General features: G+C 47.1%; 1 protein-coding gene across 1 annotated transcript in view; it reads right to left on the reverse strand.

Annotated features, from left to right (window-relative positions):
* Nucleotides 1–692: 692 nt before the first annotated feature.
* The window catches only part of LOC144116112 (uncharacterized), a 21,333-nt gene continuing 8,066 nt past the window's right edge, over nucleotides 693–13,959 (reverse strand). Inside the window, exon 5 of the mRNA XM_077650793.1 lies at nucleotides 693–719. Coding sequence (XP_077506919.1) covers nucleotides 693–719 — 27 coding nt within the window. The remainder of the gene's footprint in view (nucleotides 720–13,959) is intronic.

A 13,959-nucleotide genomic window follows, 5' to 3' on the forward strand; every position in this document is an offset into this window, starting at 1 on the left:
ATGAGGGATATTGGCAACCTGCCATTCATTATCTGAGAGAACCTGCCATATGCGCTCAACCCCATTCTTAACCCTCTAGTTATTTCCCTCTCATGACCCGGATCAGCTGTCACTAGCTGCCCTGAGTAGCCGTACTCCTTTACCACTTCCAGCACCTCGCTGCCAATTGTGCACTTCTATTCTCTTGCTATACTGTTGAACATTACTTTGGTTCTCTGCATGTTAATTTTTAGACCCACCATTCTACTCTGCTTGTATAATTGATTAATAATTTGTAGTTCACTTCCTGAGTTCACTTCCTGAGATTTAATTCTCGATTAAATATTTTCCCTACTGTTCCCAATTCCGGCTTCGGAATACCTACTGTGAATAGGCGATGAATAGCATTGGCGAGATCGTGTCTCCTTGCCTGACGCCCTTTTTTATCGGAATATATTGATATCATAGTATATTGATTGCTGACCTGCGCAGAGAGAAGAGAGCTCTGGGCAACAACTAGCGCCGGTTGCATAAAGCGTTTTTGTGTTCCAGGTGGCGCCCGCCACAGAACACTAAAGGAAATCTTAGAGCATATCAGACAGGAACTGCTTATGCAGAACTTCAGAGGCGCACGCTTTTCGGTTAACGAGAATAGCTACTCGAGCAGTACATTATGATAATGAAGCGAGCTCTGTTTGGTATAATGTCTGTGATCACAGTTCAAACCTCTTGTTCACGCACTGCGAATAGAGACAAAATGCGTGTCCATTCAGCAGGGCTGAGCGAAAGGGCAACAGCTGTGGCACTAAAATGGAGGAAAGCTGCGACGAATGCGGGAAATCCAATAATACCGCGTAACCAGGTTACACGCAGAGCCTGGCTGTAGAAATGCCTAGTCTGCAGTGGGTCGTGGAACAAAACAGTGCTGGGCTCGGCCTGGGTTCAGCGTCTGCCATGCGAACCATCTCGCAAAGATTTTCTAGCTATCCATGGATCCAAATTCATGAACACTCGGTGAACGATGAGTAATATCTTGATTTCGAAATGGCGCCTTGCCCCGCGAGGAAGAAAAAAAAGTGCAGCATCTACAAGTTTTCAATGTCTTTAAATTTTAGTTTTCCTTCAGCTGGCCCTTCCGTATTAAGTGAGCGCTACGCTAGGAAGGTAGCGAATCAATCGGCAATATTTGTTAGTTGACATATGCGAATAACAAAAAAGGACGACGAAATGTGCATATTTGTGTCGCGTTTTGCCCCACTTTTCAGTAATACCTACCTGATATTGCCCAAGTACGGGCTACCCTCACGCATTGGAGCGGTGCACGAACGTACCAACCGCGAACTTGTGAGCAGCTGATTATGTGAACATGCACAAAGCAAAGAAAACCGCCGAAAGCCGAAGTGTCGACCCCGGTCTCCTATCGCAGCGGCTTATACGGCTCTCCAGCTCCAACACACTTCACGATGCATTCCGGCTCCCTCATCAATAGTTACAGCGGCAGTGACAGAAGGTGCGTTGTGCTCCATGCCAGAAGCATGATAACACACTACACGTGTCTCCGAAGCGAATTGCAAAAAGGCGAACGAAACGCATCCGCCATAATATTGAAAACCATGTTCGATACTGTGTACATCGCAAGCGAAGCACTGAATCCAGGAGAAAAAACCTCCATCTAGCATCGAGGTTTGAACCGCTACCAGTGAAAACAAAGCAGTTTCATTACCTGGTGCCTCATACAATTGGGCCACAACCGCAGCCTTTGGCGCTGCGTGCATACGCAGGAATTAGTTTTAAAAATCGGTTCTCCTCTATTCAGCAGGTGCGCTGAAGTTGTTGAAACCGGAAATAACTGGAGTTTCTTACCACTGGCGGGCGTTTCTTTCGTCGGCATGTCCCGTGGAAGCTCAGCGCGGAGAGCTGTATTCTCCGCAGGGAATCGCTCGCGCGGGAGCCTGCGAAGATTCAGGATCTCAAAAAAGGTACGTGCGAACACCAAAATGACATCATTTCGCAGTCACTAGACCGATCTGGTTGAAAATTGTAGCATTTGAACGAAAAATACAAATTGTAAACCTTCCTAAGGTAAACTTTTACAAAGTTTCGGCATGACATATGAAGCTTTACGTCCAAAAGCGACGTGGGCTATAAGGAAACCGTCGTAAAGGACTCCGGATTAATCTAGACCACCTGGGCTTCTTGAACGTGCATTAACATCACGCATTACACAGCCGCCATTTGCTTCGCCTCCATCAAAATGCTGCCGCCGCGAGCAGGATCGAGCCCGCGTCCTTGGCCTCAGAAGCCGAGCGCGTTAACAACTGAGCCACTGCGGCGGGGAATTGACTAACGTTTCATATCAATTCGCCAAGTATGGCAGAAAAAAAACACATTCAAATTCTGTTTGGAACTTTGCAACATCCCAACCGAAACCGAGATGGATGGCTGAAAAATTGGTACCTCAGCTCTTCATTGCATGCGCGTGTGCAGGCCATCTATCAAAGAATAAAATGGCTAGTAGGAAGGGGCACACCCAAGACGTCACAAGCCGACTTGCATTGAAGATAGTCCTCTTTGCTATCCCCCTTACCCCGCACTAGTGTCGCTACTTGTGCCGCAAAACTTTTCTCTGGACGCGGCCCACGCATTGTGTAAGAGCAGTGGATGCCTGGCCTGGTTGATAACTGGTTAGGCCTGGTTGCGAAGTATAGAGCACGGTACATAGTACAAGGAGCGTTCCTTATGATTGCTTCAAAATTGACGCTGTGAAACACACACACACACACACACACACACACACACACACACACACACACACACACACACACACACACACACACACACACACACACACACACACACACACACACACACACACACACACACACACACACACACACACACACACACACACACACACACACACACACACACACACACACACACACACACACACACACACACACACACACACACACACACACACACACACACACACACACACACACACACACACACACACACACACACACACACACACACACACACACACACACACACACACACACACACACACACACACACACACACACACACACACACACACACACACACACACACACACACACACACACACACACACACACACACACACACACACACACACACACACACACACACACACACACACACACACACACACACACACACACACACACACACACACACACACACACACACACACACACACACACACACACACACACACACACACACACACACACACACACACACACACACACACACACACACACACACACACACACACACACACACACACACACACACACACACACACACACACACACACACACACACACACACACACACACACACACACACACACACACACACACACACACACACACACACACACACACACACACACACACACACACACACACACACACACACACACACACACACACACACACACACACACACACACACACACACACACACACACACACACACACACACACACACACACACACACACACACACACACACACACACACACACACACACACACACACACACACACACACACACACACACACACACACACACACACACACACACACACACACACACACACACACACACACACACACACACACACACACACACACACACACACAAAACAAACTTCAATCGGAAGGTGCGCGGCATATAACCAAATACCTTTTGGTTACGAGGTAAGCACGCAGAACCGCGCTGCTTATTGGCGAATAAAGTTGATCCTTGTGTATGCGTTGATCTACGACTCTGTGATAACGAGTAGGCGTGTCATTTGATACGAAGGCAATCTTTAACGAACCTCGCAGCAGGACTCATGATGAGACAATGCTTTTCGCATTCAAAGCACGTAAATAGTGGTAAGTGCCCTCAGTAATTTTTGTTACTACTCACTGGTAGGTTCCTCTGTTCATCCGAAATAATTTCTTGCATGCCTCTCGCCATAAAGAAAGAATTAGACGTGATGGTTTGTACAAGTTTATTTAATGGACACCAAGCATTCCCACCGTGTTCATACAAAGACAAGGAATGCACATGCTCGAAGGAAAGAAAAAAGTTTTGCATATACACTGAAAGTTCTTTACAAAAAAACAAAGGTGTTGGTCCCTTCTCACTTATGCCAGTCGCATGTCGGTCTGTCACTCCAGAGGCACATCTAAAATGGGGTCCTCGATCGGAAGGTCCAGCGGGATATTTTCACTCGGGTCCAGAGGGATATTTTCAGTCGCTTCAATAGCGAACGGCTCGGCTTGGGTCGAGGGCAGAGCGAACTCTGGGATACTCTCTTCATCACTGTAAACAGTGAAAGTTTCGTCGTTGCCACCGTATAGGAGCATATCCACGTACTTGATTTGCGAAGCATGGTGGTGTTGATTCGGGCTTGGTGGTGCTTTTTGGGGACTTGCACAAGTGGCACTTCCCTGATCCAGTGCTGCTTCTTGCTGCTGGTCGCCGGTTTCTTTTCAGAGGCTCCCCGGTTCGCTGTGGCTGCTCGTTGGGAGTCGAGAGACGTTCTTTATGTCTTTGAGCACCTCTCTGGTGGTCGATTCTTTGTCTGTGTCTTCCATTGTCAACCGAATTCACACGAACAGTCAACAAGCGTCGTTTGTTGAACGAAAAACGTTCTCCAAAGCGCGTGGTGGATGATGGCTCCTGCGAACGTGCAAGGCGTAAGGCAGCCGCTGAGCGCTGTTTTTTTTTTGCGCCGAAAGGCAGCGCGTAAATTGCGGGATAAAAGAAAAATGTGCCTCTTCTAGGGGCTGTCGAGGTTTCGTTTTTTATGCCCGCCTGAATTTCCATATCCGTGCAACGACCACCAATATGAGGTTGAATTAAAGATATTTTCACATCGTCATCATCATCATCATCATCATCATCACAGCGCAGGCTTCCTCTTCCTTCTTTTCTTTGTGCTGCACAGTTACAAGTTGGTTATCAATCGCTTGCAGTGTGATTATCTCCTTATCCCCGTGCTTGTATATGGACCATTTGACGAGGCGATATCAGAATAACAATAATCGCGGAGTGAAATCCTTCGCGCTGTCAGCTATGACACCGGAAAACATGAATATAATACCGTCACTGGCTGCTTTTTTAGCAGCCTATATGCAATAGGCAGAGCTCGAATAATATATATTCGGATCGAATATTTGACGCAAGTATGATTTCGGCTAATGCTTTCATCGTTAGTGGTTGAGTAATACGCGCACCTCTAAGTGTTCCTAGACTTTTAACCATGCAATAAAATTAATTTGATATCGAGCTGTTTATCCACTGCGACATAAATTAAGGCTGACGAAGTTATATTTTTTTGCAGGCATAGAAAAAAAAATTCCGGAATGAGACCAGGTGAGCGTGAAACTGGTCAAAAAGCTGTAAATTTCTTCAGGCCTCATTTTCTGCACTCTTCAGCTCAACCGACCTAGCGTCCTTGATTTACGTATGTGTTTAGTTATTGCAACTGGTTATTAACCTTATCTTTTGGAAATCTTGGGAATTTTCGGGCGTCGGGTTCTTAATAGATTATTTTAGTATATATATGCGAGGCAAGACGTGACATCGTGGCGTTTTGCAGGGCTTAAATTAAAGACAACAGTTTCAGTCCCCGTTCCAAAGTTCTACCCTCTTTTGCTCGCGCTCAAGAATAGTCTGACCGCACAAAAGGAGTATATCGATTGCTGACCTGCGCAGAGAGAAGAGAGCTCTGGGCAACAACCAGCGCCGGTTGCATAAAGCGTTTTTGTGTTCCAGGTGGCGCCCGCCACAGAACACTAAAGGAAATCTGAGAGCATATCAGACAGGAACTGCTTATGCAGAACTTCAGAGGCGCACGCTTTTCGGTTAACGAGAATAGCTACTCGAGCAGTACATTATGATAATGAAGCGAGCTCTGTTTGGTCTAATGTCTGTGATCACAGTTCAAACCTCGTGTTCACGCACTGCGAATAGAGACAAAATGCGTGTCCATTCAGCAGGGTTGAGCGACAGAGCAACAGCTGTGGCACTAAAATGTAGGAAAGCTGCGACGAATGCGAGAAATTCAAAAATACCGCGTTATCAGTTTACACGCACAGCCTGGCTGTAGAAATGCCTAGTCTGCAGTGGGTCGTGGAACAAAACAGTGCTGGGCTCGGCCTGGGTTCAGCGTCTGCCATGCGAATTAACTCGCAAAGATTTTCTAGCTATCCATGGAGCCAAATTCGTGAACACTCGGTGAAGGATGAGTAATATCTTGATTTTGAAATGGCGCCTTGCCCCGCGAGGAAGAAAAAAAAGTGCAGCATCTACAAGTTTTCAATGTCTTTAAATTTTACTGTTTTCCTTCAGCTGGCCCTTCCGTATTAAGTGAGCGCTACGCTAGGAAAGTAGCGAATCATTCGGCAATATTTGTTATTTGACATATGCGAATAACAAAAAAGGACGACGAAATGTGCATATTTGTGTCGCGTTTTGCCCCTCTTTTCAGTAATACCTACCTGATATTGCCCAAGTACGGGCTACCCTCACGCATTGGAGCGGTGCACGAACGTACGAACCGCGAACTTGTGAGCAGCTGATAATGTGAACATGCACAAAGCAAAGAAAACCGCCGAAAGCCGAAGTGTCGACCCCGGTCTCCTATCGCAGCGGCTTATACGGCTCTCCAGCTCCAACACAGTTCACAATGCATTCCGGCTCCCTCAGCAATAGTTATAGCGGCAGTGACAGAAGGTGCGTTGTGCTCCATGCCAGAAGCATGATAACACACTACTCGTGTCTGCGAAGCGAAATGCAAAAAGGCGAACGAAACGCATCCCCCACATTATTTTTAAAAATATGTTCGATACTGAGTACATCGCAAGCGAAGCACTGAATCCCGAAAAAAAAAGAGAATATTATTGGGCTTAAACAGAAAGCAATATAGGAATATGACATTCCATGCAATTTCAGGGCGTTAGCAACGTGAGGCGTCAGCTATGCCCAAGCACACTGAAATTTAATGGGACTATGATGCCCAATATCTTAACGCAAACAATTTTTTCCACTTTGTTCGCCGTATATCAAATTAAAATTACTAGAACTTTGAGTTCATTCGGTGTTTTTTTTTTTGTGGAAAGCTTCGTTTTCTAGCAATATTTGTGATAGCTGACATCATAAACACGTACCCGCCCGCATCGACCGCTGCAGGCATTTGAGTGTGTTGATGTACTTCCACGACTTGAAAAGCGTTTTGGTTTAGAAAAAAAGAACCTAAAAAAACTTTTTTTTTCCCGCAAGCCTCAAACGTAGTGTCTGAACTTGGTGATCGTTGCAGAAGGGGGAATGTTCGTGCGGTTAAACTTGAGGCGGTCGAAGAAGCAGTATTGACATGGTCTCACGCTGCATTGCTAGTTCATGTATTTCCTGCAGTCAGATACACGTCCAGAGGACAGCGACTCATGCACATCAAAGTGGTCCTCCAGCCAATGGCTCCAGCTAATTGTCATGATGTCGCGTTTAATGACTTGCACAGGTACATTTGCCGCTGCCTTCTTGAGTAGTGTCCGACCACGGAGTAAGATAAACAGCAGCGCTGAAACCACCGATAAGAGGGGCTCAGTTCTGCTACATCATAGAGAGCTTGATGGGGTATCTGGTAGATTGCGCTCGGATTTGGCATTGGCTAGAGTCACTGAAAAAGTTTCACTGGTGACTCTACTATTAGCGCTGGTATAGCGCTCCCACCACTGCTGGCGGTGCCGGGGTCCGTGTGGACGCTTCCTCTCTCTTATTTTGAAAACATGCTCACGCGTCGTTTCGTGCATCGCGGTTGTTGTCTGCCAGCGTGGGCTTCTTCTACCATGCTTCATAGAGCTCACCTACCACGTTGCGCTGGCTCCAATATATGCGCGCTCCCCATGCAGACATGTTTCGCGCCTTTTCTTTCAGTCTTTTTTCTTGCGTTCCTTAGGAGGCCTTTTAGTAAGTCGCAGTACTTAAGACTAAGGCACGTAAGGTTTGACGTTTGGCATGTGCAGATGAGCTAACAGAGAGAGCGCAGTGGAAGGCTCTGGATTAATTTCGACCACCTGTGGTTCTTTAATGCTCCCATGATATCGCAAAACACCCAAATACTGTGCATATTTAGGTAATTTCCGCAACTCAGCGTGGTACATGCAGAATCGGTGGCAGAAAAGCCCTTCACAAACCGCGCGGACAACCCTCTTTCATAGAATCCTGGTTTACAACCAACGACAAAGCAGTTCATCGCCTACCCTCACGTACGCAGCACCAGCATTCAAACAGCACTGCACACTATGCGCTTCTCACCTCTGCCATGCTGTCTCCGCACCAGCCACCTTGTGGTTTCGTTTGTCGTCTTCGTGCCCCTTTGTGATCCCTGGATGAAGGTATCTCAGCCATCGCTGCGCACCCTTACAGTTGTATAAAAAAATGTTTTTTTTTTTCAAAATGACATTCTATGCTTTCTAAGTCAGCTTTGATGCTGAGCTGCTAACTAGAAGCGTGCCTCATATTTCGAAAAATTTTGTATTGCTTGTATTTTTATGCCTGTATCACCAGCTTCTTCCACCGCTCGGCGACCGCGTTTTGCTTACTTCAGAGATCGATGTTTGTCTGCAGACCTTTCCACTTAGTGCGTCATTGCACTGCTGTAAGCACGTCGTACTGCCCTTCCACAATGCTTGCGCCAGATGCACACAGCAGCACTACGACGGAGCCCAAGGTGCGCGTTTTCGAAACGTTTATAGACGCTCTTCCTGGGAGTCGCCATATATTGCTCACAAGAATGCTGTGCGCATCTGGCGCAAGCAGAGTGGAGATGGCAGCGCGAGTTTTCTGCAGGTGCTGGCAACGGTCCAAGGAGCAGGTGCTTTGACATCCGCACATGCCCATTGGTCAAGATCTACACAGCTAGCCACTTCGGAGCGGTAACGGACGTCCTAAGCGTTCGTGGGAGCATCACAGCGCAATCAAGAGAAATGCGAGATGAGCTCGCCAAGTTTCGCAGAACTCAAGTGGACGGCCAGAGGTCTGAACACACGCAGCTAGTCTACTTTTGCCGGAGCGCCCCCCCCCCCCCCCCGAAAAAAAAAAGTGTTTGTTTTACCTCCTTCGGGCGCGGAGTAGTCAGGTGCTCACAGCATATTGACCTAGTTATGGAGACGTTACGTCATTTGCAGTTCTTTTAATTTGCGAATCCCTTTAATCTTTTCTCATTCCCTTCTGAGCACTTGCGCGCGCACACACAAAAGAACTCACTGCGACAACCCAGTGACAATGATGGTCTGCGGCTGACCAAGGCGTTTCGCATTCTGTCCCGGCTGCACCGGCGGGAGCACGCGGACGCGTGGCTCACTCCCTGTGGCACCGTTGCAAGGGCCAACTGCCATAACAGCTGTAATGACGCTCAAAGCACGCCGAGGCTGGGCACTCCGGCCCCGGCTTGCGATGAATACATTCTCGTCCCAGGCTTCGCCGCCCATTGCGCTGTCGATTGCGGCGGTATTCATGCTTCGACAGGCCAATGAAAGGAATGCCGTGACTAGGCACTGATTGCGTGGCTGCATGCATTCTAAATTATTTTATTGCAGTTAGAGCCGGAGGAGGGATAGTGGTACGCTCACAGAGAGGTGAGTTGTTGTTGACCGCAGACTAGATCGTCAAGGCGCACTCAGAGGAGCGCGGCTCACGAAAAACGAAGATACGAGTGCTTCCCAATATGTTAGTTGAAGGCGACATTGTATCTGCATGGTCAACAGAGGACTCAGATACATCTCTGGTAAGGCCGTTCTACGTGGGGGGATTTGGATAGGTCTAGGGTTAAGTCTGTAGACGCGGTTAAAGCGCCTTTGAGGGCGCGGTGGGCTCAGGTATGTCGTTGACTTCCCTGGGCAAAGGGTCGGCCCCCTGGTTTGCCAGCTTGCCCACCCAAAGCTTGCCGCTGGAGTCTTTTCAGAAAAATGGAATTGACGTCATCCCTGTGGCTCTCGTACCGATCGGTGAGGGCATGATAAAGATGAAAAGCTCTGGACTTCTTCTGGAGGAGCTCAGGTCTTTAACAAACCACTATTTAGAGATATCTGAGATGCGACCGTTCGGCCGTGCAGGCATTGTCTGCATGTCCCCTGACATTGCTTGTGTCACAGGCCTGCTTGAGTGCAAAAGTCTTTAGTCATTGCCGGTGAAACCCTTAATCCCGGAACAGCTCGCATGCTCCAGATGTATCGTTCGTGGCGTCGACCCAGCATGTTCGCCGCAGCAAATACTGGAAGAGTTTCAGAATGCAGGTGTGGGGTTCTTTCTGCCTACCGGAGCCGTAGAGAATTAAATGATTTTAGTGTAGCGAAAGAATCAGTTTTACCGAGGCTTTATTTGAACTTGTTACAGGCAAATCTGTGCCTTCTTAATTATCTGTGCCGGCGGCGACGTATGCATCTCTCCCAAAGTATGCTGCTAGTACTAGTCACTCCATGTCGCCTCCTGACGCATCCCAAGTCCCGCCTGCCAACAGCGCTCCTGGCAGTGTCTCGCATGTAGACATTTGTATCATGGCTGTTGAAATGTTCTGCCTTTCCCAGAAGCGTCGGGCTTCTTCGTCACCCTCGATGTCAGGCGTTACGCAATTCAGAACAAGGAAAGGTTGCCCCAAAGTAATCCCCCAACTGATGTGCTGAAGAGGCTGTTGTTGCCTCTTTCATCAGTCAATAATCATGGCGGGCTTAAAAGCTCTTCAGTGGAATTGCCGATCTTTACTTTCATTCCTCCCGGATCTTGAACTACTTTTTCATACACCTAACCCACATATAGTGATTTTTCAAGAAACGTGGCTCTCCCTTTTTAAATCATTTTCAATAAAAAAATTTCGTGCTTTCAGCGTAGATCGCATTAACGGCAGGGGCGGCGGGTTAGTAACTATAATCTCTACAAAAATATGTCACCGGGCCTCTATCCCGCAGAAAGTTATGCTCCCTAACTGTGAACTGTTGGCGGTCGATATCTCCCTTCCACAGAGCGCCAAAGTAACTATTACAAACGTCTACTTCCCTGTATGCGTTCACAAGACAAACTGCTTGGACAGCTTACTGAGCGGCGCAAACAGTATAGTCATCGCAGAGAATTTTAATTGGCCCCACAGTGTCTGGGGTAGTCGTTCAGATTCCTGCGGCCAGCTTCTCTGGTCATGGATGTCTAAGAATGCAGTGCGCTGCTGCAATTCCGGAGCAGTAACCTTTATGCGAGGAGCTTCTCGTTCAGTCATAGATTTACCGTTAGTAGCTCGTGGGGTTGCGGTATCTGCAGGTCAACAGAGGACTCAGATACATCTAGTGACCACTTTCCCATTGCCTTTACTATTCTATCCTCTCCTCTCAGGAAAAGCGGTGCCAAAAAGTTTGTAAATCACATTTCGTACAAAAAATTGATGCCTGCCTCACTTCCCTTCATTGTTAGCATAAAGTTAGCATAGTTTCCCTCTGAGCATAAAGAGCTCAGCTGGCAATTCTCTTTCTGCAAGATGCTCCTGGGAGCTCTGTATTCTCTGTGTGCGCTACAGCCCCTCCTGCCAGACAGCCGTCTGCATGGTGGACGGAGGAGTGTGAGAAAGCTTATCGTCATAGAAAATCAGTCTGAAAAAACCTCTTCTATAATCAGAGCCGAGCTAATTGGATAAAATGTAAGTTCTCTGCACTTTTCAAAAGAACTGTAAAAAAGCAAAGGAGGAATAGAATAAAAATTTAAATACGCATCTCGCAAGTCCCCAGAATAGGAAGGCTCTATATAAGATTCATGGCACAGAATAAGAACTCTCCGGTCTCCAACCCCACGAAGTCAATAGTGTTGTATCCGCAGGAGGCCAAGTAAAATCTTGAAGGTATCGCTCAGGGGCTGACTTTGCGTTTCCAGATGCAGAGAACTGAACCTTTACATACACTTATCCCCTGCTCGGACTATATTGAGGTCGACGTGTCAGAGGTCCTGCCAATTGTTTCCTCAATGCAGTCTGCTGCCCCGGGATCTTATAGGGTTACTGTGGGCTTGTTGAAGAATTTAGCGCAAGACTTCCCAACTGGCCTCCATGATATTGTAAATGCGTCATTGGAAAAAACGTGGATTGCTCCCAGTTGGAAGACTGCGAAAATAATTTTCCTTTTGAAAAATGCCGAGAATGGATTTCAAATACACCTTATATGGCCAATTGCTTTAACCTCAAATTTGGTAAAGTCGAAAGAAAGTGTAGAACACAGCAGCCTCACAAAGCATGTCCATGACGTTAAAGGCCTCTGCTCCGCACAGATTGGCGTTCGTCGCGGTTTTTCCATATGGTCCGCGTATGTGGATATAGAGAAGCCGAATCAGGCTCTCAATGCGTAAGAGAGAAATTTACGCTTTGGAGACTCTTGATGTTGCCTAGGCCTATGACAGCGTGGAGCGCATGGCCCCATATTAACAAACTTGCGCAGCTACATCCACCGCACTACATTTATGTCTGGATTTGTGAAATTTTAAAAGACAGATTTTTCCTTTGTACAGACGGATCTTTCTGTTCTAATCCCTATGTTCAATCAAAAGGTGTGCCGCAAGGATCGATTGTCTCAGCGCTGCTTTTTGAAATATTGGTTCGGGACATCCCCATTCATCCTAACTATTACAGGTTTTATATACGCAGTCTATACAGCTTTTTGGCCTCAGCAAAGGGTATTCATGCAATTTACCAGTCTTTGCAGGCATACCTGAATGTTCTTGATGACTGGTTGGACCGAATTAATTTATCACTTAATGTCAGCAATTATGGGACGCTGATATTTCTGCCAGACACCCCTTTGTACATCTCGCTAGTCTACCGCTTCACCCTATATTCGTAGCTGGAGTCGGTTAAATAAATAAGTGTCACATATGACCAAAGCTTGGGCTGGCGTAAGCATATCAAGAATAATGTTACTAAAGGGAACTGTGCTCTGAGCCGGTTGACACGATTAGGCAATAAAAACTTTGGCATGCGTCGCGATACAATACTATTTCTCTGTAAGGCTTATATGAGACCGATTCTGGAAGCTGGTTGCGTACTAATCTCTGGTAGCGCAAATTGCAAACTGCAGCTCTTAGCCTTACTGGAAAGGTGAGTCCTACGGCACTGCCTCGGGGTCCCAAAATCGGCTTCAAACGCTGACCTTTAATCTTGAAGCCCGTATCCCGGATCTCTATTCCTGCTTTCAACTTCTCACGGTGCGTACTTTCCTCAGGTCTTTTGACCCGGCCCCCGGAGTTAATACTCCCATTTTTCTATGCCGTCTACTCCTGTTTTTCGCTTATTATTGGCCTTGTTATCAGCTTCCGCAAGTCAGATTCACGAGAACCTGCTAGCCCCGCTTCAGGTCGATCTGATCTGGCATCGAGTCGCTGATGCGCAGTCGGACCCTGTCTTTTATTACAACCATATAATTCCTTTACGTGCTAAACATATGCCCGCAAATATCCTAAGTGGTTTTCTTTCTGAACACCTACAGTACTTTCCTCGTCATACTGTTCTCTCCACTGATGCCTCGGAGAGCTGTAAGAAGGCGGCGATGGGGATATATTCGCAGGATCTGCTTGAAGCTATTCCGTTCGTATCCGTGATTATACTCCTACATTCTCTGCAGAGGTTTTGGCTATTGGTTTGGCTCTTCTCAACATCCTGAGGCATGTAGCATGGGTTCTTTTCCTTGCCACACTGCCTTCCATTTTACTCTCTCCAAACTTCCGATAAATCTCTATTGAATCGTTCCCTTTGGTTTTTTGTTCCGCACACAGTGAGCGAGGTCCGTTTTGTCTGGGTACCTTGTCGTTATGGTGTCTATTTTGTTTAGATCAGCTCTCAGCGCCCCTGTAATCTATCCCGTCGCTCATCTCATTGTCTGGAGACTTCTCGTTTCCGGCGGTTCCAAC

Source organism: Amblyomma americanum, chromosome 1 (genome assembly GCF_052857255.1).
Source record: "Amblyomma americanum isolate KBUSLIRL-KWMA chromosome 1, ASM5285725v1, whole genome shotgun sequence".
In the NCBI taxonomy this organism is placed as follows: domain Eukaryota; kingdom Metazoa; phylum Arthropoda; class Arachnida; order Ixodida; family Ixodidae; genus Amblyomma; species Amblyomma americanum.